Genomic DNA, 27,931 nt, shown 5'->3' on the forward strand with positions numbered 1-27,931 from the left:
AAACCCACAAAGTGACAGCATGGCTTTGGCATGGCTTTCTGTTGTTTGCATGAGCGGCATTAAGAGCTAAAGATAGCTCACAATGAGGAGTGTCCGGGTTCCAGCTCCACTGATGGGGAATACATTTATTCAGATGAGGGAGCGGACAGGACATTCCTCACACACACACACACACACACAAAAAACACACACACTCATAAACATTTATTCAAAAACTTTATTTTCATAAGGGAAAACAAGAACAACAGAAAAATAGAATGAGATTAAATAAAGATTTTTACAGTCACGTGTTTATTCTGGTGGATGGACTGCGCGCATTTAAACAGACCTGCCTCCAATCTGGGATTATTTTAATAATTCCCTTCAGGATCCATCTCGTCTCTTCTTCCTGATGAGATTACAATTATTAACAACCTTGCTGATTTTGAGGCATGCTGCGTAAATGAAGCTTGACTTGATTGACGAGCTGCAGCTTTTTGTGCAACGTCGGACTTTCCTGGTATCCATGCAGGTGACGCTGCGCGTATACGTGGCATCGGGACGGGCCACACCTGCGTGGGGCGTCGCTACAAATACACCTGCGGAGCGCGCCTGCTTCAGTAGCGGACCAAGGGCGCGACGTTGTGCCTGCGTCGGTGCACCATGGACGGCCAGCGGTATCCAATCAGCGTCCGACTAGTTGGAGTCATACGCAAAGAAATAGGCAAAGTAAGCGCCGCAGAGCGCGTTCACAAGGATCTGCGCGTTCATGCGGTGTGATTAACTATCATTTATTCCCTCTTCCAGATGTACATCGCTTCCGTGCTCTGGTCGGACAAGAATGAAATTGTGGTTTACAGAACTTTTGCGGCTTTCGAGAGCATGCACGTGAGTATAAAACCTATACTACAGCCTATACAGCGCGCGCACGGTCGCCCGTGCGTGTTTGTTAATAACACTTTCATTCATGCGGCAGAAACAACTGAAGAAATCGTTCCCTTCCGGAAGTAAAATGAAGAAGTCCGACAGAGTCATCCCCAAATTTCGAGGTATATATATGTGTGTGTGCGTAAATTGCGCAATGGGAATTACGCAGTCGCATCCCGATGGGACTCTGACAGCACGCGCGCACGCGCTCGCTGTGCTTTCAGACAAACATATGCTGAACACCAAACAGAAGAAGGGCACCGGGAAGTCTCTGGAGCGCCGAAAGTTCCTGCAGAGCTATTGTGATGATCTCCTGAACTGCGGCCCGCGGGTCTGTCAGTCTCCAGAAGTGGTCCAGTTCTTCCACCCCAACGACCAGGACCTCCAACCCGAGTTCACCAAGAGTGGGTAGGCGGAACATCCATATGCATCCATTGCCTTTTGGGTTCTGGACGAGAACTAACCTACATCTGCTGCACTTCAAAGAGGATGCGGAACATATTTTATATTATATGAACGAAAAGGCAGTCCATTACATCGAATTCTGCTTTAAAGGCCATTTTCCAGAACATGCATGAACATAATTTGATAGAACCTTTTAACAAGGACACAGAAGTAAACGATGCAGCCTTTGTTATATGTGTAAATACATATAACAAAGTCTTTGACCCTTTACTAATTGTTTCTTTGGAAGAGAATCAATATAGAACCCTCAATGGTGCAAAAAAAAAAAGTTCTTTACACAAATGAATGAGTTTGTAGTTTATCCCTAAAATGATTAACAATAGAAGGAAGCAAGAATGTAAAACAACTGAGATCTATAATGTTAAATGGCATCTGAGAGGATCCACCTGGAAGCGTTTTGAAAGGTGTGTGTGTGTGTGGGGGGGGGGGGGGGTCGTATTCTCTTTCTCTTTGCAAAATGAAACCACTCCTCTCCTCTCCAGCATCCTGATCATGCTGTCGGACGACGAGATCAGGCCCGATGCGGGGCCGGCTAGCATCAGCCACGTGACCCAGCCGTTCGTCACGGAGACGTACAGATGTGTGGCCGCTTACGAGACCAAAGACACGAAGAACAAACCGTTCAAAGTGGCCGCCGACGAAAAAGTCGATGTCCTCATCAAAGACAAAGGAGGTGGGTGGGAGAGTCCGTGTGGCGGTTCGAAATGCGCTGAGACCTGATGCGTGGTGTGGGACGCAGGGTGGTGGCTGGTGGAGAAGGAAGACAAGCAGATGGCCTGGTTCCCCGCCCCCTACCTGGAGAAGCTCGAGGATGATCTCGATGATGAAGATGAGATTGATGGGTCTTTTGAAAAAGGTATGGCGAGGAGTCTGATTTATGAGCGCTTTGCACACACACACAACGCAAACGCAGTCGAAGCGCCGCCATCGTGTCCTGAACTCTCCATCACTTTTAGCAATGTCCTACACGGCCATCAAGAACTACAAGGCCACCAAAAGCGACGAGATAAGTGTCGCCATCGGCTCCGTGGTGGAAGTCCTGCTGCAGTCCGACAACGGCTGGTGGCTCATCAGGTATTACTCCACTTTTGGCTGAACCGCAGCGTCATTAGAGAGACTATGTAGTTGCCACGGTCCCCCGAGACATGCCGGTGGAAGTCAGCGGGAAGGGAACGCGAGGATTGTTGCGCCTTTCACCTTTCCGGTTCGTAGGAATGATTAGGCGGATGCGAGAACAATCCTCAGCGACTGTCAGACAACCGAGAGAACAGGTTCTGGGCAGGATGATGAATGGACGTTGTGCAATGAGAGGAAAGCGATCTGCAGCGAAAGCGTCGAGCGTGAATTTCAGATTTCAACGCTGCATTCTTCTTCATTTGTTTGTTTTTTTACACACAACAGGCACAATGGCAAAACCGGTTACATCCCCACCATGTACCTGCAGCCCAACAACAACAACAGCAGCCCTCGACTCCGCCTCACTGCGAGCCAGCTCGACCTTAGCGTCCCCTCCCCCAACCCGGAGCCGCAGTCCCCTCAGCTAAGCAGCTCGCAAAGTAGCCTGCCGCCGCTTCCACTCATCAGGAGCCCCTCACCTGGCCTGCGGCCCCCGGAGGCCAGGCAGAGGTCCAACTCTCTCACCGTCCTCGGTGAGATGCCTCGTCCTCTGGCGTCGCCGAGGAACGTGCGGCGTGCCGCGCGCACCCCATCCCCCATGCCGTCGAGGCGTAACCCTCCACCAAAAATCACAGTGGAGATGGACGAAGACGAGCGGAGCTATCTGAGCGACAGCAGCGAGCTCAGCTTCAGCGACGACTTCAGCTCCTCCTCGGAAAGCTCGGCCCTCAGTTTGACCCAGAGCTTGAACGAACAGCAGCTGCGTCACAGAGATACGCCCCAGCCCAGGCCTCGCAGCCGCCTGAGCACGACGAGCAGCGCCGACACCAGACTGAGCCCCAGCCTCTCTGATGCCAACCTATTCAAATACCCAGCGTCACCCAAGGTCCCACCCAGACCGCATGCCAGCGAGATCCGCACCCGCTGTTCCACCGTCACCCGCAAGAACGCAGCCAAATCCCCGTCGCCCACACAAGCCCCGTTAGTGATCCTGTGAAGCCGTTTATATACGTTTCTATCGGCATAGATGAAGTTTCGCAAAGGATTGAATTCTGCTAATTACAACCTTTTCTATTTTCAAATAATGAGACATTAAGAAGAGAGAAATCCATAGCTATCAACTTCTTTCACCGTTTTCTTTTCTTCCCAGTAAAAGTGTAGAAATCTGACTGGTTAAAAACAGATATCCTTGATGTTTCACGTGTAATCTTTGAGAGATGCATCACTACTGAACATGTACAAAAGGATGCGTTGTAAAAATCATCAGCGTGCAGATCATTTGTCGGGACGGATTTCCCGATGCGCCTCGCCACCGTTTGGATTGATGCTTTATTTAGATACGTTTTGATCAGCGCTGTGCATCGCCTGCATCTTTAATGTGCGGCTTCTTCCCTTGACCGCAGAAACGTGTGCAAATACAACAATGTGCATTTGGTGGCTCCGATGGGCTTCCTGTTAAAAGCAGGTTTGCAGCCAACTCGGCCTGAAGAATGAGGTGTGTGTGTGTAAAATAATGGTGACAATCAGTTATGGGTGTATTCATGTAGAGCTTGAAAGTAATAAATGCATTTTGGGGAAATTAAAGTCTCTGTGGGTGTTTTTTTTCTTATGCCGCTGCAGATTTACTTTGATGCATACTTTCAAATAGTATTAGTTATTCTCTTAGCCTTGAGCTTGGATCAAGCTTCGTGGACACGGATTCTAAATTTCCCGTAATGGAACAATAGCATCTTGTCAGGTGCAACAAAGAAAGCATTCATCAAATGCATCGGAGGATTAGCAGCATTCCTTGTGATGACTAAGTGCTTCGTGTACACAGGACGATTTATAACAGCATTTCTGTCATGACTTTCATTACTGATCATGCGCAGTCGGTCAAAGGTTCGAATTCAGTGGGGTCAAGAAAGCATTTGGTAGCCACCGATTGCGCAAGTCACCCCCCTTAAAAAGATGAGGTTTGTAATTTTCATCATCGGTACACTTCAACTGTGAGAGACGGGACGGAACATAAATAAAAAAATAAAAAATAAAAAATAAAAACATACAGGAAATAAAATTACAGGATTTTTAAGCAATTTGTATGAATGGTGCAGAAAATAAATACTCGGTTGTCAATGTCAGAGGTCAAACCTTTCCTGTAGTTCTCGACCCGGTCTGGACACTGTATCTGGTATTTTGGCCCACTCTTCCATGCAGAGCTCTAGAGCTGGGATGTTTTGGGGTCGTCACTGGGCAACGCTGACTGGGTCTGGAGTCTGGAGTCCGGCTCGGCCACTCCTGGACCATGACATGCTTCTTACGGGCCGCCCCTTAGTCGCCCGGGGCGCTGGCCCCAAGTCGAGGGAGATTGGCAGTGATCTTGTACTTCTTCCACTTTCTAATTGCTCCAGCAGCTGGTCCTCTTCTCACCAGGCTGCTTGCCTATCGTAGATTGGCTTATCCAAGGCCTTGTCCACACCTCTAATTATGTCCCCGCTGTCCTTGGACAGCCCTCTGGGCCTTGGCCATGGTGGAAATTGGCATCTGGCTGTTTGAAGGTGTGGACAGGTGTCTCACCTACAGGTAACGAGTTCAAATAGAGGTAACGAGTGGGGAGCTAGCAGAGCTTCTTAAAGGGAAAGTAACAGGTCGGCGAGGGCCAGAGTCCTGGCTTGTTTGTAGCTGCCAAATACTTATTTTATGCAAGAATTTACAAATAAATTATTTAAAAATCATACAAGACTTCCTGGATTTTATTTTCTTCCATATCGTCTCACAGTTGAAGTTTAGATATGATGAAAATTCCAGACCTCATCTTTTTAAGGGGATAACTTGCACAATCGGTGGCTTCCAAATACTTTTTTTTTGTCCCACTGTATATAATCTAAGCTGCAACAAAAATACAAAAACATTAATTGGTGATTAATCTCTGTATAATTTCCCAATTGAAATAATTATAGTCTATTAAATACCAGAACAAATGGAAAGTGGCCAAATTAATTCCTCCAGGCCACCTTTTCCCCCCCCCCCCTGTAGCAAGAAATTCAACACCGTCTAATTTGAACATGACAGCTTAAAGCCGTGTTACACATTTATCACAAGGTCCTCCGTCAGTACCTGTAACTATGCTACAGAGAGTTGGCGACAAGTTTCAGATCAAGCGCTTTAAAGCGTGCGATCGACTCTTAATCTGTTCAATAATCTAGTCCAGACCTACAATGCATAGCAAGTGAGCCTGAGCATCGGTCCAAAATTCCAACGCTCGGCACACCCGGCAAGGATTTGGAACCTGTTTCTGGAAGGGTTGGAACGAGAATGACTCTTTACTTTAAGGCTGCTGCTCGTGCAAATTAACAAATAAGAAAAATGTCATCATCTTTTTATAAACAACAAATTTTATATCAAAACAAACATTTTTTTTTTTTTATCATATGATCATTTGAAGGCAGAGCAATTAAAAAGAAAAATCCATTGTCCATCTATAGAATGAGCCCTTTTGTGTTTCTGTGGTTTAGCCGGTCAATCAGGATCACAAGGTACGGGGGGGGGGGGGTCACATGCCTGACTGTTAATGAGGCTTTCTCTTCCTTCGTTCATTCATGCCCTCCGTCTTTTCCTTTCTGAAGGGAGCTCCCGCTCAGCTGGCGAGCGTCTGGCATGGGGGAGAAGAAGGAACTGGGAGAGGATTCACAAACTTGACCATCGTTTGATCCCTCTCGTCTTCGTCAATGTCCTCCTCCTCCTCCTCCTCCTCGGAACTCTCCTCACTTTCGGAGTTGTGATGGCCATTTGTTTTAACGCCGCCTCTGTTGTCCGTTCGCCCGCTGTCGCCGGAGGCTTTCCTGGTAACGCTGACCTCATCCTCCTCGTCCAGTTCCTCTCCGACGGGACAAGTTTCATCTTCATCTTGATCGCCGCAGCCGTCCTCTCCGTCTCGTTTCCCATCATCCACGCCGTCCACTCCTTTGTCCTTGTCGATTGTAAAGAAAGGCTGTGCAAAGGGAGTGGTATCCATGGCTTCATCCGGGCCCATGCTAGAGAGGGCGTAAGAGCACAGAGGTTAGAGCGGCTCAAGATCAGAAACACGGAGTGCACGTAGGTAATTATATATCTTAATCAATCTAAACAACAACATGCACGATCAACACAACAAACTTTTAATCCTAGCTGATTTATTTCCACACTGAACCAGCTGACTGTCAGATTAAAACTCTTCCTGCATTCGGAGAAGAACACTTGTGGCTTAATTTGTGCTTGATGAATTCCTATGAGACTGAAACCGGCTACACAACAACCACATTGTTGTGTAGCCGACTGTGTGACAACCGCGACTGGATCAATGGCATATTTTTATGTTGTGTTTTTAACTACATGGAGAAAAAAAGAGGGCATGGGGTTCTGGTTATTAAACAGAGTATCGTCTGTGACCCCAAAGTTTCAGCAAATGGCTTTTTTTTATTTTTATTTTTTTGCACAGCGATCACTCAATAGCGTTCCAAAAGCACAAGAGAAGAGATGGACGTCGAACGCCGGCTGATCGCCTCCTCTGCTCGAGCAGCGAGGAGTTCCGAGAACTCCTCCCTTTTTTTTCTCTTCCCTTTCGAGTTAGCCGGTCTTTCCAGAATCCAAGTCACACAAAGACTCCACCCACTCCACCCACATTCGCCCTGTTGCCCACTGGCAGGCGTAAGAGGGGAAAAGCCACCACTTCCAGATCTATGAATAGATTCTCCGTGTCATTCGATCACTCAACACAAACAAGCAATGATCTAGTGTAATAGGATAGTTTGTGAAAATACTTATTTCTTCTGGTTGAGGTTCAATTACCTTATGTTCAGTTATGCAATTCAATGTACTGATAAGGAGCCGCTTTACACTGACAATAACACTAATAAAGGTGCTTTCATGGTTAAGGAATCTAAAAATATAAACAAAATAAATGTAGCACAATGATTTTTGGTGTAAATCACAACATGGGGGGACTGAGGTGCTCGGTGGAGGTCTGCGTTCTCCGAATGCTTTTCTAGTTCCGTTTGGTGCAGCAGGGAAGCAGGAGACCCCCCCCCCCCCCCCCATAGCGCTCACCTGGACGGTGCCCCAGCTACTCGCATCTTCTGCCACATGTAGTTCAGGAACATGGATGCCTGCAGCAGGCGGCCAATCCGTTGCATGTGTCTCTCTGTGGGAGGGAGGCAGACGATGGTCATGAAATAGCATTAAATATGGGCCCCAAGTTCATTCATAGTTGTGGCAATGGGCAAGCAGGGTGTGTGTCTCTGAATCATGAGGACCCCCCCCCCCCCCCCCTCCATCCCATTTGTTACAGGTGTATTTTACCATGATCTGGAGAAATATCCTTACATATAAACTGTCTGCTCAGTGTCACACATACTATTAAACACACACTCAGCTGACCTGTGTATGGGATGAGCCCCTCCAGGTGGCTTCGGGCTCCCTGGTACTGAATCAGCTCCTCGGGTGGGACGTGCGTGAGGAGCACCTGCAGGACGGCCTGAGCATCCTGACAGTTCCTGCCGTTGGTGTTCCATAAAGCGCAGTAGCCCAGGAGTGACTCTGGGTGGGGGGGTTATTAAAGGGTTAATGGGGTGGAGGTCGTCCCACCAGGCTTTCCTTTCCACAGCGCGTCGAGGATTGGGTTTGTCATTTAAGTCATACACACAAACAGATCGGCCTTTTTAAACTACAATTCACTTTAAGAATAATCGCATTTTTATTCTTATTTATTTCTGTGACCTCTGATTACCTTTCTGATCCAGTCTCAGTTTCAGTATCGTCGTCTCCAGCAGTCCTTGGCTGTCTTCCACCTGGCGGATCGCTGCAGCATGAAGACGACAGATCGGAATCAAACATCTATCTGATAGAAAGACGCTGATTCTTGGCACACAGTCACAAATATCACGAGGGCTCAATCTTCACTAATCAGACTCTTCAGACCTGTTGCTGAGAAGAATTTCCCTTCTTTGACTCATGCTGCCCATTGCATGCCAGCAGAAATATCCTGGAGCCAAAAATAATTCTTCCCATTGCCATATCTCAATAGATTATTGTCAAAACAAACATTACTACAGCGCCGCAGGGCAGAATGAAAGAACAAAGCGCTGGCACTGGAATGTATACATTTAGTACACAGATGAACGGAGCTTCCACCCTGGGTTAATGATGACTTACTTAGACGTGCAACTTAAACCAGATCAGCAGATGTGCAAATGACAGAGCGCCTCCCTCCTCCTCGGACACATTTGTCGCAAAAAACCATGAACGACCGGAAAACGTTTTCCAGGCTGTGTCGAAAGAAATCCCTGCAACAATTCCCAAACGCGCAGGCCTGCAGCCAGAGAAGTCAGACCGACCTCAAAAAATGCATGATTATTGTTCCTCTCTTCCCCGAACCACACCTTCACTTTCGCTTCGCTCGCTCCAGAGGACAAATCCAACCCCGTTCCCGCGCCTGCTGTCGACAGCTAGAATCAGTCGTTTGTGACTCATCTCGCAGACGCGTGAACAACAATGTTAATCTCTGATAATTATCAGAGAAGGAAGCGCAGGGGGGGGGGGGTCGTCGACTTACGAGCGATGCGACTCGCGACAGTCCCGACCGCACTGAATAATGAATCTTTAGAATGATAGTTTCCGCGGTCTCGCCCACGATTACTTATGGTAATTTAACAAGGGCCGATTTGTGTGTCGTAAATCAACGACCCCCCCCCCCGAGGTCATAACAGGAATTTCCCCGCAATTTTTGTTTTCAATTCTGCTGGGGTTTTTTCGATCCGTGTCATGGAAATGGAACTTAAAGAAGTGCACATCACGTGCACACCAACAAGTCGAGTGACTCAACCGTCAAAACGGGTCGCTGACAGATTGAGGAGACGCCAGACGAGGTTTACCTTTGATCACAGTCAGCACGGTGTGAGGCTGGTCCAGGGCGATGGCCAGACCCAAAGCCTTCAGGTAGTTCTTCTCATGGAGCAGGTTGGACAACTTCTGCTTCCTTCACACATGCAACGGAAACACGGGGGGGGGACATGTTCATGCACCTGCATGTTAAACCCGACAAGAACGTCTGGATGGTTTCAAGTTACACAAGAAATATTCAAACTCCTTTGGATGGGAAAACGTTTCCATTTAGTACATTTTGAAATGCGTCTGTTCTAAGAGGTTTTTTTTACCTCCGCCATGGAGGTTAATGTTTTTGACGGCGTATGTTTCGCTGTCTTTTAGCAGGATTACGGAAAAACTGCTGGATGGACCTTGATGAAAATTAATCTGCCGATGGGTCTTGGTCTGACTCAGATCCCATTAAATTGCGAGAGCGATCCGGATTTGGGTGCCAAAAAAAAAATACATCTGGATTTTCTCCATTTCCTTATAATGGAGGCTTTTTCAAAATATCACATCTTGTAAAATATGCATTCAATTCACTGTCATCAGTGAATTGAATCAGTCATAAAGGGGTCCGATATGTTCAGGAAATCAGGAAAAATGTCTTCTGGATCTGATCCAGAATGAGTTCAGGATAAAAACAGATTCAAAAAGTGAATCAACTCTGATTCGCTTTTACTTTTGATGGTTGGTGTATAAAGATACCAATAACAATTAAGAACCTTTTGATGATGATCCAGATCACCATGTGAATGGTGTGTAAATCCTATTAGGAGGGGAATGAGCTGCTTGGCGGAGGTCTGCGCTCTCAGAGTGCTTTTCTTGTCTTAGGAATGTCATAATGACTTTTTGGTTGATGTGTCTGCCTGCTCATGAAGGATCTGTTACCACGCAGAGATTCAAACGTCCATTACCTTGAACGGACGTTTGAATCTCTGCCGCCTTCATTGGAATCCATCTTTCGTATCTTAAAGAGAATGTGTACGACTTACTTCAGTATCTGATCCTCCTGCTTGGCCTGCTCCTCTGCCAGCTCCACCTCAGTCACATCCTAACGGGGGGGGGGGGGCATTCTGTTGTTAATGGAAATGAGGGACAGGCCGGCCCAGATCTACCCAGATCCTCCGTGCGACAGCTCACGAATCACACTCACCACCCACACGGTGATGTTCGAGTCCGCCGAGCCCGTCACCATCTTGTCGTCTCCGCGGCTGCTGTGGAGACCCCACACTTTGTCCTGGTGGGCGTCCAGCGTCTTCACGCACTCGTTGGTCTTTATGGTCCACAGCTTCACTAAACCGTCGGAGCCACTGAGGACAGTTGGGAGAAATTCATTCAAGTTAGTTTCTCATTGAACCAGCGGGAACGCAGAGATGTCGCTTCAGGTTATCCAGGCTGCACCTGAAGTGGCGCCGCTTGTGTCGCCTGATCAACGGTTGATCAATATATTATTGAGATGAACCATTCTTTTGTTGGGACTCAGCCCCACCGTTTTCCTACCAGACCTTCCTTAGTTTTTGTTGTCTAATACCGAAAAGATAGAAAAAAATTACTTGATAATTTATTTCCATTATAAAATGAAGACGACGACCCGAGATAAACTGATAAATATAAAATGACCCTGGTGAACCCGAGCCGGATGCTCATGAGCACACAGTTCCTGAAACAGAAAACAATGAGAGGCTGTTTTTTATTTCTCTGCGTAGCTCGCAATCCAGCCCGCATGGCATTTCATCTTTTCTGCAGCGAAGGTTTGCATAAGAGGAGGGCGAGGTTACCTGGTGAGCAGCTGAGTACCTCGACTCACAAAGAGCACCTTCAAAACGGACGCATCGTGGCCTTCGAACGTCTTCAGGAATACAGAGCGAGTGAACAAATGAATAAACAAAGTGTTAGGTACTGTTAAACTTATCAGATTCGGCGCCGACACTCGTCACCTGGCCGCTCACCTTGAGGCAGCTGAAGTCTTGCAGGCCCCACAGTTTGGCGGTGCCGTCTGCGGAGGACGTGGCCAGCACCTGGTCGACGGGGGAGAAGCACACGGCCCAGACGCCACGGCGGTGACCCCGGAACACGCCCAGCAGGCCCACGCTCCCCTCCCCGGCAAGCGACCACAGCTTGGCCGTGCGGTCCTGGCAGCCCGAGGCCAGCAGCTTGTCATTGGGCGACACGGCTACGCTGTTCACGTCCTGGAGGAAGTGGAAGAAAACGGATGTAATTTGAGGCTTTAACAAGAAAACCTCTTTTGAGAAAGTACCGAATAAAAAAGGCTGAAAACAAAGGAGGGGTTGGACAGAAAGAGGTGTGAAGGTCTAAACAACAGCAGCCGATTCCATCGCTTCACAATGACGGTTATTGTGTCATTGTGCTACGATACGATCGCCGGCGACTAAAACCAGCTCGGTTGTCAGGTCTTATGTCAGGAGGCCGGCGTGTAAGGCTCCAGACGGAAACGAGGGGCGTGTTGGGATTTTCCGTTTCGGCAACCAAAGCTAATCAATTCCACCGTTCAGTTGGTGATCTGAAGGTTTTCGGCACTTCCTTACGAGAAGTCGGCTTAAAACTGTGAAAAAAGACATTGAGGCCGACTTGCTGGTAAATGGAGCCCAGCCATATGATCCATTACTTGTATTCACGGCCTCCGCAGCAGCCTGGCGCCCCCAACTGGTAGAGGAGCTGCAGGTGCAGCACTCTTTCACCTTGGGCCTTCAATTGATCCCAATCGCCACCAAAACCTAACAAATCCTTCCTTGGGCCGCCCCTCCCTCTCCCTAAACCCTCATTTTGTACCTTATCGTGTGCCTTCTCCGTGGTGCGGGGGGTCAGCTGATGCACGTTGTCCCCGGCCGTATCCCAGTCCGCTGGCAGGGGCCACACCTTCACGGTGCAGTCCTGGCTGCCAGATACTATAAAAGATGCTTTCAACCTTTCACACACACACGAAAACGGCGGATCATTCCCTGAATGCTAGGCTTGTGGGTTAGGGTTATGTCTGTATTAAATCATGTTGGAAGGAAGTGGGACGCACGCACAAACACACACACACACACGACTGTTACCTGGAGCAGGCGATGGAGCCCACAGCGTTAGCGTGGCTGGAGCCCACGGCCACACACTGCACCCGGCCGCTGTCTCCGTCCATCTGCCACACGCGCACTGACCTGTCCTAAAGGCGCAAAAACTCTTGTTAATGTGAATGCATTTAAATATTGTGCCTTTATAATAATCATAATAAAAAAAAGACACAGATGTGATGCCATTTGTGGATTTGTGTTAATCTTGTTTGCAGAACTGTTTCCTTGCTGCTGGGATGCATCAACCTGAGCTCACCTTGGCACAGCTTGCAAAGAGGAAGCCCTTTTTAAACACGTCCAGCGAGAGCACGGTGTCTGTGGGAGAGGAACGCAGTGGTGGTGGTGGTGGGGGGGGGGGCAAGCATGTGAAAATGAAACTTTCAGATTGTGCTACATCGTGCTGCGTCTACAAACACACACTCCGCTCTGCTCTGCTGGTGACTGACCTGTGTGTCCATACAGGATCTGGCAGGTGTTGGTGAGCAGCTCAAACACCTTGAGCTGGCAGCTGTTGGTGGCCACCACAATGTGGCTGTCGTCTTTACCCAAAAACTTCACATCCAGCACTTCGTCGCTGTAACCCACAAACTGGGAGACCGAAGAGGGCGGCGTCCATTAATTCTGCATACGCGATCATGAAATCAGTCCTGGAAGTCTGGTGTCTTAAACGATATGTACAATAATGTGCAATAGGACGGTCATTCTTTTTTTACTCAGTGAATTATCCATACATTTAAACTTAGATATACGTACATAAAAAAAATTTTTTATCTATGAAATATAAATAAAGTGCAAAAATCTCCCCTTCATTTCCCAGAGACAAAAGTGGCTCATCTATCCCAATCAATAGTCCAAAAAAATAAAAAAACTCTCCACTCACTATTATAATTAGCAATGAAAAGATGCATCGGCTTCAAACATTACCAAAAAAAAAAGAAAATCTAAAGAAATAACAAATATTTGCAACTCTACTGTCCAAAGAAAAGAAAAAAAACGATTTGAGAAAACTCAAACTGTGTAACAAATCCTAGCAGATGTCCGGTTGCCCACCTGCTGCTGTGTGGTGAGACCGGGCAGCTGGTAGAGCACAATGTTGTGTTCTGCTGTGACTGTGGCCAGTCTGGAGGACGCAGGCAGGTGAAGAAGAAACGTCAGGCTCCTGGGGTCATCGTCATTTTCCTCCTCCTCCTCCTCCTTCTCAGAGGTGGTGACGTGTTTCTGGGTGTAGACACAACGTGACGTGCTGGCATTCCACACTCTCAATATACCTACAAGTGGGGATGGCAGGAAGAGGTGAGTGGGGGGGGGGCAGGGATGTGCTGCTCGGGATGATTCAAGAGTCTAACCTTTGCTGCCAGCTGTGATGAAATGCAAGTCCTTGCTCTTCACTCCGATCTGAGACAAAGCCTTGTTCTCAGGCAGGAGCACAACACCCTCCACAGCCTGGATGCAAACGCACATGCAGAAATACGATCACAACATGAGGAATACAAATTATTTTACTGCATTATTCTTAAACCACGTACTCTTACCTCATAGACCGGTACGGTTCTCTTGGCTTTCAGACTCTGCAGGTCCCACACGGTGCAGATCTTGTCTCTGCCAGAACTACAAAACACAAGTACGCACAATGTGGTCAAAGAAATAATAAAACAAAAAGAAAAAAAGGGTATGAATGTCAATGAGTGTCTGGATGTCCAATACCTGACCATGGTGTCCCCATCGGGGCTGAAGCTGAGGGAGGTGACGGCGCTATAGTGACTCTGCAGAACACACACACACAGACTACGGCGTAGATCCCACAATCGAATGCCAGAGTCCAGGGAGGAGGAGAGGAGCTGCAGTCTGCTGATGTCTGGGTGAAACCGGACCAGGCTGCAAAGAACAAATAGGACATGTATTCCCTGTATTCCTAACACACACACCCAATGCTAAACATTTCCAAGTCCAGATCTTGACTTACTGCACAACCCCAGATGACCCTTTCAAGTTATGGGTGCAGTACTGCTTCACCACATCCCAAAGCTTTATGGTGCCATCGCAGCCTCCTGTGAGACGAGAAGGAACAAAACGACCCCTCGTTATTCTCTCGAAGAGACCAGGGAGGAGAAATACGGGACACCAAAAACATGTTTCGTGCTGTCATCGCTGACCAGTGGCCAGGAGGGTGGAGGTGGTGTCAAAGGTCATGCTGGCTACAGGAACAGTGTGAATGGCCTTCCAGGAGCGAGTACACTGAGCTTGCCTCCAGTTCCACTGCTTCAGCAGCAGAGCTCTGCTGGCTGTTACCAGCAGCTGCGGGAGGGACACACGTTAACAGGTGGAATGAAGCGTGACTGATGTGGGGGCGCTACCAGGCTGAGATGTTTGCGTTACCTCATCATCACAGCTGAGTGCGAAAGATGTAATGTCCTCTTGATCATCCTGAAATTACAATATGGTCAGTAAAGACAGAAATTAATTCAGAGGGACAAAAGCTCCAGAAGTTTCTAATTGAGTTCTTTTTTTTTTCATTGTGAAATTAAATTTTCAGTGAGAAAAATGCAATTTGCTGGCCTTTAAAATATAAATTGTCAAAAATGTTCACTAAGCTTACGTTATTCTAACAAAACATCAAGATATTACATTTTATGCAGAGCAGAGTAGCTACTCTTTACATTTGAGCATCTGGAAACAATATTGTTTTGATAAATTGGTTAAATAATAATCAATCAAATCTGTTCTGATGGCATGTTCCTGGTTGTTGTGAATATTAATTGTTATTCTGAACTCACGTGCTCAATGCTGTGGACAACCTTCCCTGTGCTGATCTCCAAAACATTCACCCGAGATCCACAAGTACAGAAGATATAGTTTTCATCTTTGCTGATCTGAAGGAGAAAGCAGAAAGAAACGTTGAAGGGGAACTCGTGCAATTCAAAATACCTCAGAGGTGCTTTACTCTGGTACAAGAGCCGTTGCACAATAAACACAACATTCTTGAGAAGCGAAACGGAACGGACAACTCACCTGCACTTTTCCACCTTTGTAGAACGGCTCGATCTTACTGGAAACAGCATAACTGCAAGAGAATACCAGAATATCAACGCCTCTCTGCTGACACTTTTAGCACGACTGGCCAGCTAGCATGACCGCAGCTAGCAAAGACTTACTTGGTTTTGAACTGAAGGTTGGGATTTGCCATCTTGCTGATGTCAAATACCAAATAAACCAAATAAACTCGAAACTACGTTCGCGGGATCGATTATCTTTACACTCAACAACACGCCGACTGAAGTCAACACATCGCTTCTCGCATGTGGGATAACCGAGTCGCGCAAATTAAACGTCATCTGACCGCAGTCATCTGTGATTGGTCAGATGTTTTTTTTTTTTTCACGATTGCGCCTCGAATGTGTTGTCAATCAGTATGAATCTGATTTAAAAAGCTTTCATTATGGGTTTAAAATAGAGTAAATACATGTAGGAAATTAGATGAATTAAATCAATTAAATCAGTTTCTTAAAAATGTTGCCCTCCAAAAATCCCAACAGGCCTCAGCGCTTGAGCCTTTTCATGTTCTAAAGCTCCCGTTCGGCGTGTGGACGGCGAGCTTTGGTGCTAGAACAGCAGGGAAAGGACGCGCCACACGAATGATCGTGCGTTGAGAGGAATGTTCATGTGTGTTGTATTGATCACTGCGTATAGTTCGGTGTGTAACGTGAGAGGAGCGACACAGAGCGAGACGCGCTGCTGATGAAACACGTTAAAACGCAGGAGTTCATTATGGTGAGTGGACAACTGTTTGTGAGTATCATTCATTTATCTCATTTAGATTGTATTCTCTGGCTTTCAGAAATATATTTATATATTTAAACATCGTTTTACATGTGATAAGGGAATGCCATGGACGTTGTGTTTTGGTTTTTTTTGTAAAATACTTGACTAAAAAGTGTACAAATATTTTAAAGTTGCCTCCTGTTTTGTCACAGAAAGAATAGTTTTGGTAGAAGTAACTCCTTTTTGTAGTCATATAAGCGGTCATATGACTCCAGAACAATTCTGTTGTGTCATGTCCCGCCTTTGTGTGGACCGTACAGTGTCCCAGAGATATAATACTCTCCTATCAGTAAGCTGGAATGTCATTCTGACATAAATAGTAATAGTAACCGATATAGAAAATAAAGTCGTATTTATTGTATATTGGTCACATCCAAGGCGGACCCAGAAGTATCAACACAGAGTGGGGGCTATGATGTGGAGCTGTTTGTGGACACCCCAGACTATGATCTGATCTGCACCATATGCCAGGGAGTCCTCAGGTGTCCAGTCAGGGCTGGCTGCCAACATGTTTTCTGCAAGAAATGTATTTTGCAGTGGCTAAAGAGGTACTAATTTTAATTAAGGATCAATACAAATGGATAATATAATGTAAAATGCTTGCTATATTATTAATGTTGGACAGAACTAACTGCCATTTATTCTCTGTAGGAAGGAGACCTGCCCCTGTTGCAGGAAGCCTGTTAACCCAAACTGGATCTTTGTCATGTGCAAACTGAGCAAATCTATCGGACGCATGAAGACCAAGGTAGGAAGCTGAAAAAAGGTTATGTGAAATAAAGTGATTTATAATTTTATATATCACTTGATGTGCGTCTGTATCTTTTTGCAGTGCAAGAATGAGGTCCGTGGTTGTGCCGCGACCGTCCCGCTCTCGGAGCGGTACTGCCACAGCATGAGCTGTCTGTTCGAGGTGATCCCCTGTCCGTACCAGGGCTGCCGGGCGCAGTTTCTCCGCAGGGACCTGGAGATTCACGCACGCCATTGTGAACACTGGCGTCAGCCCTGCCACATGGGCTGCGGGACAATACTTTCCCACAACACGCAGGATCAACACAACTGCTACAAGCAGCTGAGGCAGGAGTATGAAGCCAGGCAGCGGAACCACAGGGCCATTGCCACTAACCTGCGTAGGAAGATGAGGAAGATGCAGAGCACCATGGCCCACGTGAAGAGGCAGATAAGGTTGATCTGCGAGAGTCTGGAAGTGACGGATGACCTGCATGAAGTAGACGAGGAGGACCTGTTTGAGAGCAGCGGCAGCTCCATCCCGACTCCGTGTGGCAACAACACTAACAGCTGAGAAAGAAACCAGTCTGTTCCTGCTGCTGGTTGGCCGCTCGCTCGTGTGTTTAATTTCTGCATGTGTTCCTTTCTTTGAGGGTGTGTGTTTTTGAATATGTAAGTGGTGATTCAATTGGGTGACTTTTGTATCAAATTTGTTCTGTAGTTTCTCATATTTTGTAAGTAAAGAATTTAACATTGAACTAATTTGATAATGCGGGACATCTGGTCACCCTAAGAGGGCTTCATGTTTACCGCATTCAGCGGGATTCAGTGAATAATCTTTTTATTCTGCTTAATAAAGAACATAATTCCATAATCAATTAGGATATACTGTTGTATAGTATTCTAGTATAGAAGTATAGTATTAAGGTCTTACGACATAGTCAAAAACCAAGTGTGGTATGGCGCCGATAGGGGGCGTAGTTAGTTGACGTATTCTTACAAAAGTATCGCGAGAACAGCTCATATAAAACCCAGCGAGACTTCCTTCCGGTCTTCTTCCTACTTCACAGATCACGTAAGTGGAGTCGCGAGACAATGCGTTAGCAAGGATCTTAAATTATCTCACGCATCCGTCTACGAAATGCTTTAATAATCTAAGCGATGTTACCCGACAGTCTCTTATAATTACCCCTGCTCGTATTTACATGTATAATTGACCACCCTTGGAATATATCGGGAGGAATGTTGTCGATAGACAAGATATGGCGGCTAATCAGACATTAGCTGGCGGATCGTATGCTTGCTGATTTTAAACGGACATTACTGTAGTTCAAGATTAATTATGGTTCGGGTTTCTTTATCCTGTAGCAAATGGCGGACGACGCCGGTGGCAGAGGAGGTTTTCGCGGAGGCTTTGGCGCAGGTGGTCGCGGCCGGGGCCGCGGACGCGGTAGAGGCCGCGGAAGGGGCCGCGGCGCCCGCGGCGGCAAGGCCGAGGACAAGGAAGTAAGTCGTTGCCCGTGACTACCGAGTAAAATGTGAACATCCGTAAATGCGTTCCGGCGGTGACGCTCGTCTTCCGTCAGTGGATTCCAGTCACCAAGCTGGGCCGCCTGGTTAAGGACATGAAGATCAAGTCCCTGGAGGAGATCTACCTGTACTCTCTGCCCATCAAGGTAAGCGGCTCGGAGCAGATGTTGGTGCTGTAGGACAATTTCACTCAAATGTTTGTTATGAAAGGTCTCGTACGTTTGTTTGTGTCGCTGTAAGAGACCGGGGGCGTTCTGCTTCGCGTTCGTACGAGCGCAGCGGGAAATCTAAAACCGTTTCTGCTTGTAGGAGTCGGAGATCATCGACTTCTTCCTCGGATCGACCCTGAAGGACGAGGTGCTCAAGATCATGCCTGTCCAGAAGCAGACCAGGGCGGGTCAGCGCACCCGGTTCAAGGCATGTCGGCTGCGATGGCGTTTCTATCGGTCTCGTGTTGCCGCGGGTCAGTTTGTGACGTGGCGTCAATCCGCTTCCCTACAGGCCTTTGTTGCCATTGGCGACTACAACGGCCACGTGGGTCTAGGCGTGAAGTGCTCCAAAGAGGTGGCCACAGCCATCCGTGGGGCCATCATCCTGGCCAAGCTGTCCATCGTCCCCGTCAGGAGAGGCTACTGGGGCAACAAGATCGGCAAGCCCCACACCGTGCCCTGCAAGGTGACCGGGCGCTGCGGCTCCGTCTTGGTGCGTCTCATCCCCGCGCCCCGCGGTACCGGTATCGTGTCTGCCCCCGTGCCCAAGAAGCTGCTCATGATGGCCGGGATCGATGATTGCTACACCTCGGCGAGGGGCTGCACGGCCACCCTCGGCAACTTTGGTGAGTTTCCTCTGGGGTCTGTTGCTCTGTTGGGGTTTCTCCTCGCTCTGCCCAGCTTCACCTTTGTAGTGGCGTCGCTGACGTTATCAGGAGAGAAAGAAACGAGCATTAAAATGCACGGCAGAAGGACCCGTGCTTTGTGGTCTTCTCTGTTCCCCTTTTCTGTGCTCTACATTTTGTTTCTGAAAATGATTGCAGCGTTTATACTCACAGCAACAACTGTAATTTCGTATTTTACCAGCAAAGGCAACCTTTGATGCCATCTCCAAGACGTACAGCTACCTGACCCCCGACCTGTGGAAGGAGACCGTCTTTACCAAGTCTCCCTACCAGGTATGAAAGGCTACACGGGCAGGTTTTTTAAACGTGTAATACTTGTGTATTAATACACTTTCTACTTTGTTTTTAGGAGTTCACTGACCATCTGGCCAAGACTCACACCAGGGTGTCCGTGCAGAGGGGACAGACCGCCCAGCCGCCGGCTTCCTCCTAAAAGCTTTTTACATGGGATCGTTAATAAACGTTCCGAAACGTCATTGTCTTGTGATCAATTTAGCATCAAAGGTTGTTTTTGGAAATAGTGGATAACAATCCACATCGATTAAATTGCAGTGAGGAAATCACGTAGATGGACGAGATGAATAGTTAAAGGAACACAATCCAGCTTCGTCCATAACTTGCTGGTTGGGTTTCTGGCAGATGTTCAACATCATCTAGTGGCCAATGTTGATGTTTGCAGACATGAGAACCTTTAAAAGCTTGCAATAACATTGATTTTAACTGCATGTGTGCTCTCGTAGATGGGACCACAAAAAGGCTGAAAATAGTTACACTTTTATTTTACAATTATACAGAACAAAATCTCATTGAGCAGTCGGGGCCTGAGCAGCAATCATCCTTTCCTTCTGCTTCATTAGACATTTCCTTGCACTGGCATACATCCCCAGGTCTCCGTCTGGAAAGAGATGCATGTAGTAACGGTCGCACAACATAAAGATCTGAAAACTGCAAACAGTTTGCAGAGTTGAGATGAAGAAAACGAAAGAATTCATCTTTACCGATGGAAATAATCCCTTAGCCTTTGAAAGCCGTTCATGGGACGTGTGTGATTCTTAAATACTTGTAACGCCATGAACAGAAAGTACTTACATCGCGACATAAAGTTCTTGGACACCTCTTCGAACAGCTGCATTTCTTTGACGCAGCTCTGCTCGTGGTTCTCCCCTTCTCTTTGCCGACAGTTTCCCAAGCGCTCCTGGATCAACTGCACAATCTCCCGGTCCACTTTGCTGAGGAGTGGATGCAAAAAAAAAAAAAAAAACATCGAGTGAGACGAAACCACTCATAGCGGCACGCTTTCCCACCACAGTAACTCTACAGGCTCCATGCCTCAACGCCAAGACATACACAACTACTGACCCGACGTTTGCAGATACTGCTGTGTGGGGCAAGAAAATAAAAACAAATGGCTGCATCATGTTCGCTGCAGGCTTGTTGTCAATAAACGCAGCCGTGTTACATCTGGATAATAATCTTATTAACCGGTTACTTACAAGTCTCTCTTCCACTGCATCTCGGCCTCAAAGTAGCACATGTAGTCTCCGAGGAAGCATTCCGTCAGGTCCGGAACACGCCGGTACTTCTGATGGTAATAGGCGGTCTTGTCCTTTGAACGCACGCTCTCTACAGCATCTGCATGAGAACAGACGAGCAGAGGCCAGGATGGGAACCTAGCTAGCGCAACGACTAACATGCCTACGTCATCACGTAACTACGTAAACCAGGCACGGACCAAATACATTACAGGAAGCTAGCTAGCTAACTATGTCCATTATTACCAGTCAGATCTACGAATCCTACAAACCAGAAGCGTGTATTTTTTTTTTTTTCGCAAAGCCGAGGTACTATCGTTAAGACATGCTAGCTAAATGGCTATGTTATGCTAGGCTGTTAGCTTCGGTTACCTCTAAATGCGGTGACAGGCACGTCCACGGCGTAATAGAATAGCTTAGATAGAATCACGGCCGGGTTCGGGAGCGCCGTTTGCTTGTTCACGGCCGGAGTCTTGCTCGGAGGCTCCGGGTACGCGTCTTTATCAAAGTCAGTTGGCATTTTTGCCTCACTTTCAGACAAGACGCAGAATTCGACCTCGACGACTCTCCTCTGAACAGCGCATGCGCAGAAGTCAACAGCATAATGGCTACTTTGAGGTCTTTGTTTTTTTCAGGAAAACGCGACACTTTTAAATACGCTGATTGTTTTTTTTAAAGTATATTTTGGTACAAAAATTATTCGTAAATATGAATTTTGTTCAAATTGAATGACATTCTTAATTTTAAAGGTCAACCATAGTGATGTGTTCATGGAAGCACAGCAGATGGCGGTGCAGAGCCATAGAATAACACAGAGATCAGTGGATCAGCAAATGTTTGGATGATTTATTAAAGCAGGGATCTTTTGAAATGGTTCTTATTATTCACATCGTGGAAAAATGACATTTTATTGGTTCATACTGTTGCACCGTTCTTGCAGCTCAGTCTTCAGGTCATTGCTTATACACCACAATCCTGCGGTGGTTACAGCAAATACAATCAGGGGCCCGAACCAAGCGGCATGGCTGCACAATCCTTAGCAAAAAATAAATAAACCCTCTGTTGCCCCTCAAAGGTATTACTCCGACAGGTAATCTTGGGACTCCATGGAGGATTGGTGGGAGGAGGAATGGATGGAGGATTGGAGGGATGCAGGTGGGTTATCCAGACCAGATGTCATCAGGGGCAGGTATAGATCGTCCATATTGGGCATGACAAACACTTTCTGTCAGAGAAATGAACAACCTGTTCATTAATACAATAAGTAAAATTAGATATCGCTGATTTTAATGATAGTAAAAATATTTTTACTGATGGACTGACCTGGAACTCACACTGTAGTTTTTTCTCAATCCACTCGGTAACGTGAGTGAACGTGACTTCCGTCTCGCCGAGCGTCGGACGCACATGAAGGTCTAACCTTGGAGGCACTTGGAAACTGTACCTAAATGAGGAGAGTGAAAGAAGAGATATTTATGAAAAGAAACAAAAGAAAGAAAGAAAGAAAGAAGAGAAGCTCAGTACCATATTCTGTCAGTAGGGGGCGGTGGGATGTTGATGGCCAGGGTGCCGGAGAGCTCCAGCACCTCCACGCTGAGCATCAGAGGCATGTTGGACACCTCAGCTATCTTCTTCCTGATGTACTCGTTTTCAGTGGCTTTCTGGAAATACTTGGACTTCGCTATCTTGTCCACAAATCTCAAGATCTTCCTACCTGTGCTGCCACCGGTGTGCCTGCATGGGGTAAGAAAGGACGAGGGCAGTACTGGGAGAATAACCACGACTGGGACATTACTTCAGAAATCTGCAAATGCTTGAACTAAAGTAAAGTGATCCTCATTCACATATGATTTAGATAGCGTTGCATATTCATTATGGCAGCATAAGCCACAGACAGTCCTTTTTATCTAATAATCTGAATTTGACTCCGAGGTTTGATGTTTATATTTTGCATGAACCCAGATCCGGATACTATTTCTGTTTTTAACCTCTAAAGATACTAATACAATTGTTCATTTACCCTTCAGCTGCTATCGGCGTGCCTTTATCTCCCACAGACCCCTGTGGCTCAGGTGGGAAGGCATCTTCTTCATCAGACGAGTCTGCACTGGATGACTCTTCATCGCTGTCTGCCAGGATGCACAGCCTGGGCGGCTTACAACTGAAAAACAAACCGGTGGTACCTCTTCGTGCAAACTACCGAGCTTGGAAGACACGCTTCTTTTTCATGCATGTTCACCCCCACATTTTCTCCAAAATGAATAATATGAAACGGAGATAGCCCTCACCCTGCTTGCTGGTTTTCTGGAACCCTCTGAGCCTCGTCTTCTTCCTCTTTGCCCAGCTTGCACAGGTTCATCTTGGTCTCCAGAGTCATTTGAAGACAACCCGTGTACAGCAGCTCCAGTTCCAGCCATAGCCCTTGGGGGGGAAAGGGAAGTTAGGGAAAACTGAAAGATGACACTTCAGATTTCTTCAAACCTGTGGCCTGGCACAGGTTTGTTGCCAAAGCGACATCGCTCCAGTAGAGAATATAGCTTTTGTATGTTATTGTGAGTTAGGCTTAGTTGAGGCCAAGCGGACTGCTGATCCTATTTGATGCTTAAACAGAAGAGAGTCAAAACCGTGAAGATGAGAAAGACTGTAATGAATGAAACTACACCATGGCCTGCGCTGAAAGAAGAAACCCATTGGGTAAACCTTAAATGATGATTCCTCCGCATATACCAGATGCTGCTAGTCGGGGCTACTGATTAAAAGGGCCAAAGATAACTTCTTAGACAACTCACCTCTGCGGTCCAGGGTGGGATTAGAAGCACTGAGGACTTGGGGTAGACATGTGCCCATGTCCAGTTCAGCCAGAGTCAGCTCATTCATGAAATATGGCAACTGTTATTAAAAAGAAACAACAACCCAAAGGCGCCTTCAATTAGAGACCATGCGGTGTCCATATCAGCTATAAACATCAGCAAAATGAATCTGTTAATCAAATAGAGCGGTTCCACAAAGGCTCACTTCAGACAAATGAGGGAGCAGAGCCAGCCTGCAGTGTGTGTATGAGTTTGTGTGTTTAGAACAGAGGAGTAAAACGATGCTGTGTGTGGAGGAGGAGAGCAGGAAATGAGTAATGAGACGATGCGGGCCGTCATTCTTCCTCAACTCACCTTCTGCCTTTGGGAGGAGAGAGAGTGCATTATAGGCAGAATGTCTCTCTCTCTCTCTCGCTCTCGCGTGCATGCGCGCACACACACACACACACACACACATACACCGCAGAGAGCTAGTTCATTGATACACCTTATTATTACATATTTTGACCTTTTAAACAAACCCATTTGAAGGTAAGAAGAGAATGACAATACACCCACTGTTGCCTAGCAATATCATCCGTCAATGTGAAAGTGATGATTTCACACGTGAGGGCGTGAAGATGAAGATGAAGGTTGAATTTCACAAAAAAAACAAAACCATTTTGTCACAGAGAGTTGAAAAATACAATCCTGTAACACCACCCTTCCCCACCCTCACCTTGATCTTGCTGAGTTTCCTTTGAATCTTGTGCGCCACCTGATCGGTCCAGTACTTCTCTCTGAGAAAGTCCCAGAAGATCCTTCCCACCAGGGAGTTCACCCAGGAGGGCTGGCCCTCGGCAGAGCACCCCCCTGCTTCTGGATCTTCGCTGGGCTCGGCCTCAGCTTGGCCTCCAGGTGCGTGCTCCTCGTTGTAAATCTGCATGGAAAACAGAGAATTTGTGCTATTTTAAACGCAGTGACCAAATTGAGCCAGCTATTTGCCATTTTGCCATGCTCACAAATCATCAAGCCCCATTTATGCCATCTGCAATGCTGATTCTACATCTTTCTCCACCAGACATCTATCTATGCGGGGATGCAAATCCAAAACCAACCCACCAGGATTCGCAGGTCGGCCAGGTATGCTGCAGACGTCGGTCATTTCCTATCAATAATTCTGCAGCCAAGTGACACCTGATATTTCTGCACGCTGACATTTAGTCTCAACAGCGAGGATGTGTTTGGCTTAGCCTCGGATCAATAGTTTTGTAGAGTATTAGCGCAGCAGCAAGAGGATAAGAGCATTCACTGACCTTCCTCTGGATTTTAGGGCTTCCCTTGCCACTATGGGCGGGGCTGAGGGTGGGATTGCCAGTCTGAGAGGCAATCAGTTGAGCCATGTAGGCGCAGTAGTCTAAAGTTGTTCTTGTTTTCAGCGCGCCGGACCCCTCCTGCAGCCCCTCTGCGCTTTCTTTAAGGGCGTCTCCACCGCAATGAGTTTCTGGGTGTCAAACAAAAGACAGACAGGAAGTGAAGGAGCCGGAAAATATAACATACAACTCACGGAATGACGTACCTGCGTTCTCCTCCTCGCTCACACTCCCCTTTTCCCCGACCCGGGAGGCAGACTGGAAGTGCTGGAACCACTCCTCCTTCTCTCTCCCCGTGCGACCAAACAGGTACAGGGTGAGAGAAGGCTTCTGGTCTGGGATCGTGTGCCTCTCTGCCCACTCTTTCTCCTCTTGCTCTTCAGCCACCGTCTCCTTCCCCACCTCCTCGTCAGCCAGCGTGATGCAAATGGGGTATTTCTTGTTCCACATCCTCTTGCGAGCCAAAGTTGGTGGCAACAACGACACCTGAGATTAGAATTAGCAAAGAAACGATGACGGTAAATAAGATGCTGGCAGGCAACAATGGAGCGGTTGGTCCTGGCATTATTCTGGTCTCTTCACTCCTCTTGGGCTCTCGCCTCCTTGTTCGGAGTGATGAGAGTGAGGAGCTCATCGTGCCTCCTCCTCCTCCTCTGAGCAACATGCCTGCCTCTTTGGGACCCGGTTTCATTACACTGACCTTACAGTTCGCCAGCTGGTAAGTGCGCGAACGCAAAAACACGGTGTCGTGGAGCGTCTCGTGGAACCTTGCCCACCGGGGGATGTTGACGCGTGGGCATGCCAGGTGCAGCCAGCTTCCCTCCAGGGTCACGTAGACAGAGTGTGTGGCGGAGGCGTGGAAAGTCTCAGGGTCATAGCTGGGAGTCTCATTCATCCACCCCTGGAGGCAAATAGAGATACTGTCATTACTCCAGTCGAACCAGAGTGAAAGCTTTGTCGAGGCTATACTCATTTAGCTTTTAAATCTAGCACAGACGCTAATCAGACCAAACAATGTTCACAATGACGACTGCAGTTTGCTGCTTTCATCTCTGCAGAACAAAACGGCTCATTTCAATCCAGTCAAATCACAAAACAAGGAGCAGGAGCAGCTGCAGCGGCTTCTCTGTGCAAACAGTGGCTCTCTTTCCCACGAGAACACACCCACTCAGTTCAACCGGGAGAACATCACACTTACATTAAAGGCGGGTTGACTTGACAACAACTAACAACGTACCTGAGAAGAACGACGACCTACCCAATGTTGAACTGGGTTGTTTGGGTGAGAGTAAAATGCCATTGTACTGCAATCTTGACAATCCCTTTGATGACAATGTTAACAATGCGCCTAATAATAGACCTAATATTCAGTGACCTCTGTGAATCTTGAATTGATGGATTATCCTGAACAAATTGTACGTGAAGAGGAGCACCAGTTTATTTTCTCTTTAAAAAGACACCCTGACTCCAGACACTAAACAATATAAACTGTTTAAATGGGAAAACGAGACTGCAACTATTTACTCAGATGTTAAAAAAAAGAAAAAGTCAAACTGATGTTTTACCTACGATACATATCTGTATTATTGCGACACGTGTGGATCATTTATTACCTCTAGGATTTGTGTCTCTGCAAGCTCTCGATCCAGGACATCCATGTTCAGGGGGGTGGATTTTCCCAACTCAGTTCCCTTGTTGCTTCTTCCCGTTGAGTGCTGTGGGGCAAATATGAACACCACCACAAGGCCCAGCATAAAGCCACATGCCGTCCCCACAGACAGACCGGTCACATAGGAGGGCAGGGGCATCACAAAGAATCCATACGCCAGGAAAGCCACGGGCAGGAGCCAGTAAAGCGGCAGCAATGAGCCCGGCAGTGTTACTCGATGCTGGGGTTCAGTTCGATGATGGGCTCCTCTGGATCCACTCTGGGTGTCAACATTGCCACCTGTGCTGTGGGTGAGGCGCTCTGGAGAGACAGAGGACTTTGTCAAGGATCCTTGTTGGAGTCTTTTTGGTGGCATGCCGCACAAATCTCTTTGCTCACCCTCAGTTCTCTTCCGGCACCTGATGTCTGTGTCATGGCTGCCTTCGTCTCTCCCACAGCTGCCTTGGGAAGCTGGTGAGTCCCCGGCTACAAAGGCCCTCCCCTGCTTGGGGCTGCCGGCGCTTTCATCACCAATGATCTTATTCAGCATGCTGAGTGGATCCTGCATCGCCTCGGAGAACTTCCTCCGTGTGTCCTCCAGCTCCGCGATCAGGGAGCTGCCCCGGGGTTCGGCGGACACTGTGCTTCCTGTCGAAGGATGCGATACCCATTCATCCCTTTCACTCGGCGCCCTTGCTTCTGGCCTGGCTTCTGGGATCTTTGCATGGGTAAGCTGCTTCTGGGGATGCAAATGCAGCTTAGAATCTGACTTAGAGAGGTTGACCTCCGGTTCAACCCGGCGGGAAATCTCCGTACTGAGGGACTTGACCAAGCTGAGCAGAGGTTTTCCTCGCACAGAGCTGCTCTCACTGGGGTCAAGGTCTGTGGAGGAGGATTTGGTGAGGTTGGTGGTGAGAAGCAGGCCTGCCGATGATGCCGATGGGTCAGCTAAAGAGCCTGGGGATGAGGGGGAGTGAGGCAGGAAGGTAGGCTGGGAGCGGTTGCCTTGACTCAGGTTCAAATCCATCCCGAGGCTGAGGTCAGGCTGGCTCTCCCTGCCTCTTGGTTTGTCTTTGGAGAAGGCCACAATGGGACCTTCATCGTTATGGTCCAGGCTGAAGAAAAGCTTGCTCTCCTCCATGTTGGCAATCAATCAAGCACTACGGCGAGATT

At 47.5% G+C, this 27,931-nt stretch overlaps 6 protein-coding genes across 6 annotated transcripts; 3 read left to right on the forward strand and 3 right to left on the reverse strand.

Moving 5' to 3' along the window:
- The first annotated feature begins 642 nt into the window (after nucleotides 1-642).
- noxo1a (NADPH oxidase organizer 1a) lies at nucleotides 643-4,056 on the forward strand. The gene is made up of 8 exons (XM_068749996.1): nucleotides 643-708; nucleotides 787-867; nucleotides 956-1,028; nucleotides 1,131-1,314; nucleotides 1,854-2,044; nucleotides 2,111-2,227; nucleotides 2,328-2,445; nucleotides 2,773-4,056. The coding sequence occupies exons 1-8, from the start codon at nucleotides 643-645 to the stop codon at nucleotides 3,482-3,484; spliced, it is 1,542 nt and encodes a 513-aa protein (XP_068606097.1). The 3' UTR covers nucleotides 3,485-4,056.
- A 1,849-nt stretch (nucleotides 4,057-5,905) lies between these two features.
- tbl3 (transducin beta like 3) lies at nucleotides 5,906-15,627 on the reverse strand. Its single transcript, XM_068750196.1, has 23 exons — nucleotides 15,596-15,627; nucleotides 15,453-15,504; nucleotides 15,218-15,313; nucleotides 14,820-14,867; nucleotides 14,597-14,738; nucleotides 14,407-14,491; nucleotides 14,148-14,318; nucleotides 13,976-14,051; nucleotides 13,790-13,886; nucleotides 13,494-13,711; nucleotides 12,890-13,031; nucleotides 12,700-12,758; nucleotides 12,429-12,535; nucleotides 12,160-12,295; nucleotides 11,319-11,558; nucleotides 11,148-11,218; nucleotides 10,523-10,679; nucleotides 10,362-10,420; nucleotides 9,375-9,478; nucleotides 8,231-8,302; nucleotides 7,882-8,040; nucleotides 7,552-7,645; nucleotides 5,906-6,500 (listed from the first exon to the last, which is right to left on the reverse strand). Exons 1-23 carry the CDS (start codon nucleotides 15,625-15,627, stop codon nucleotides 6,104-6,106), a joined length of 2,814 nt encoding a protein of 937 aa, XP_068606297.1. The 3' UTR covers nucleotides 5,906-6,103.
- An 867-nt stretch (nucleotides 15,628-16,494) lies between these two features.
- rnf151 (ring finger protein 151) lies at nucleotides 16,495-17,565 on the forward strand. Its single transcript, XM_068749814.1, has 4 exons — nucleotides 16,495-16,551; nucleotides 16,641-16,810; nucleotides 16,914-17,010; nucleotides 17,095-17,565. The coding sequence occupies exons 1-4, from the start codon at nucleotides 16,495-16,497 to the stop codon at nucleotides 17,563-17,565; spliced, it is 795 nt and encodes a 264-aa protein (XP_068605915.1).
- Nucleotides 17,566-18,049: 484 nt separating this feature from the next.
- rps2 (ribosomal protein S2) lies at nucleotides 18,050-19,892 on the forward strand. The gene is made up of 7 exons (XM_068749903.1): nucleotides 18,050-18,066; nucleotides 18,360-18,497; nucleotides 18,578-18,667; nucleotides 18,831-18,938; nucleotides 19,023-19,356; nucleotides 19,598-19,689; nucleotides 19,766-19,892. The coding sequence occupies exons 2-7, from the start codon at nucleotides 18,363-18,365 to the stop codon at nucleotides 19,847-19,849; spliced, it is 843 nt and encodes a 280-aa protein (XP_068606004.1). The 5' UTR covers nucleotides 18,050-18,066; nucleotides 18,360-18,362; the 3' UTR covers nucleotides 19,850-19,892.
- Nucleotides 19,893-20,174: 282 nt separating this feature from the next.
- ndufb10 (NADH:ubiquinone oxidoreductase subunit B10) lies at nucleotides 20,175-21,523 on the reverse strand. The gene is made up of 4 exons (XM_068750061.1): nucleotides 21,321-21,523; nucleotides 20,910-21,048; nucleotides 20,506-20,645; nucleotides 20,175-20,311 (listed from the first exon to the last, which is right to left on the reverse strand). Exons 1-4 carry the CDS (start codon nucleotides 21,466-21,468, stop codon nucleotides 20,220-20,222), a joined length of 519 nt encoding a protein of 172 aa, XP_068606162.1. The 5' UTR covers nucleotides 21,469-21,523; the 3' UTR covers nucleotides 20,175-20,219.
- Nucleotides 21,524-21,969: 446 nt separating this feature from the next.
- tex2l (testis expressed 2, like) lies at nucleotides 21,970-27,899 on the reverse strand. The gene is made up of 11 exons (XM_068749646.1): nucleotides 26,724-27,899; nucleotides 25,811-26,011; nucleotides 25,317-25,596; nucleotides 25,054-25,241; nucleotides 24,477-24,677; nucleotides 23,738-23,837; nucleotides 23,237-23,369; nucleotides 22,969-23,109; nucleotides 22,473-22,682; nucleotides 22,272-22,392; nucleotides 21,970-22,173 (listed from the first exon to the last, which is right to left on the reverse strand). The coding sequence occupies exons 1-11, from the start codon at nucleotides 27,897-27,899 to the stop codon at nucleotides 22,027-22,029; spliced, it is 2,898 nt and encodes a 965-aa protein (XP_068605747.1). The 3' UTR covers nucleotides 21,970-22,026.
- Between the last annotated feature and the right edge of the window lie 32 nt (nucleotides 27,900-27,931).

Source organism: Brachionichthys hirsutus, chromosome 16, assembly GCF_040956055.1.
Source record: "Brachionichthys hirsutus isolate HB-005 chromosome 16, CSIRO-AGI_Bhir_v1, whole genome shotgun sequence".
NCBI classification, from domain to species: Eukaryota; Metazoa; Chordata; class Actinopteri; order Lophiiformes; family Brachionichthyidae; genus Brachionichthys; species Brachionichthys hirsutus.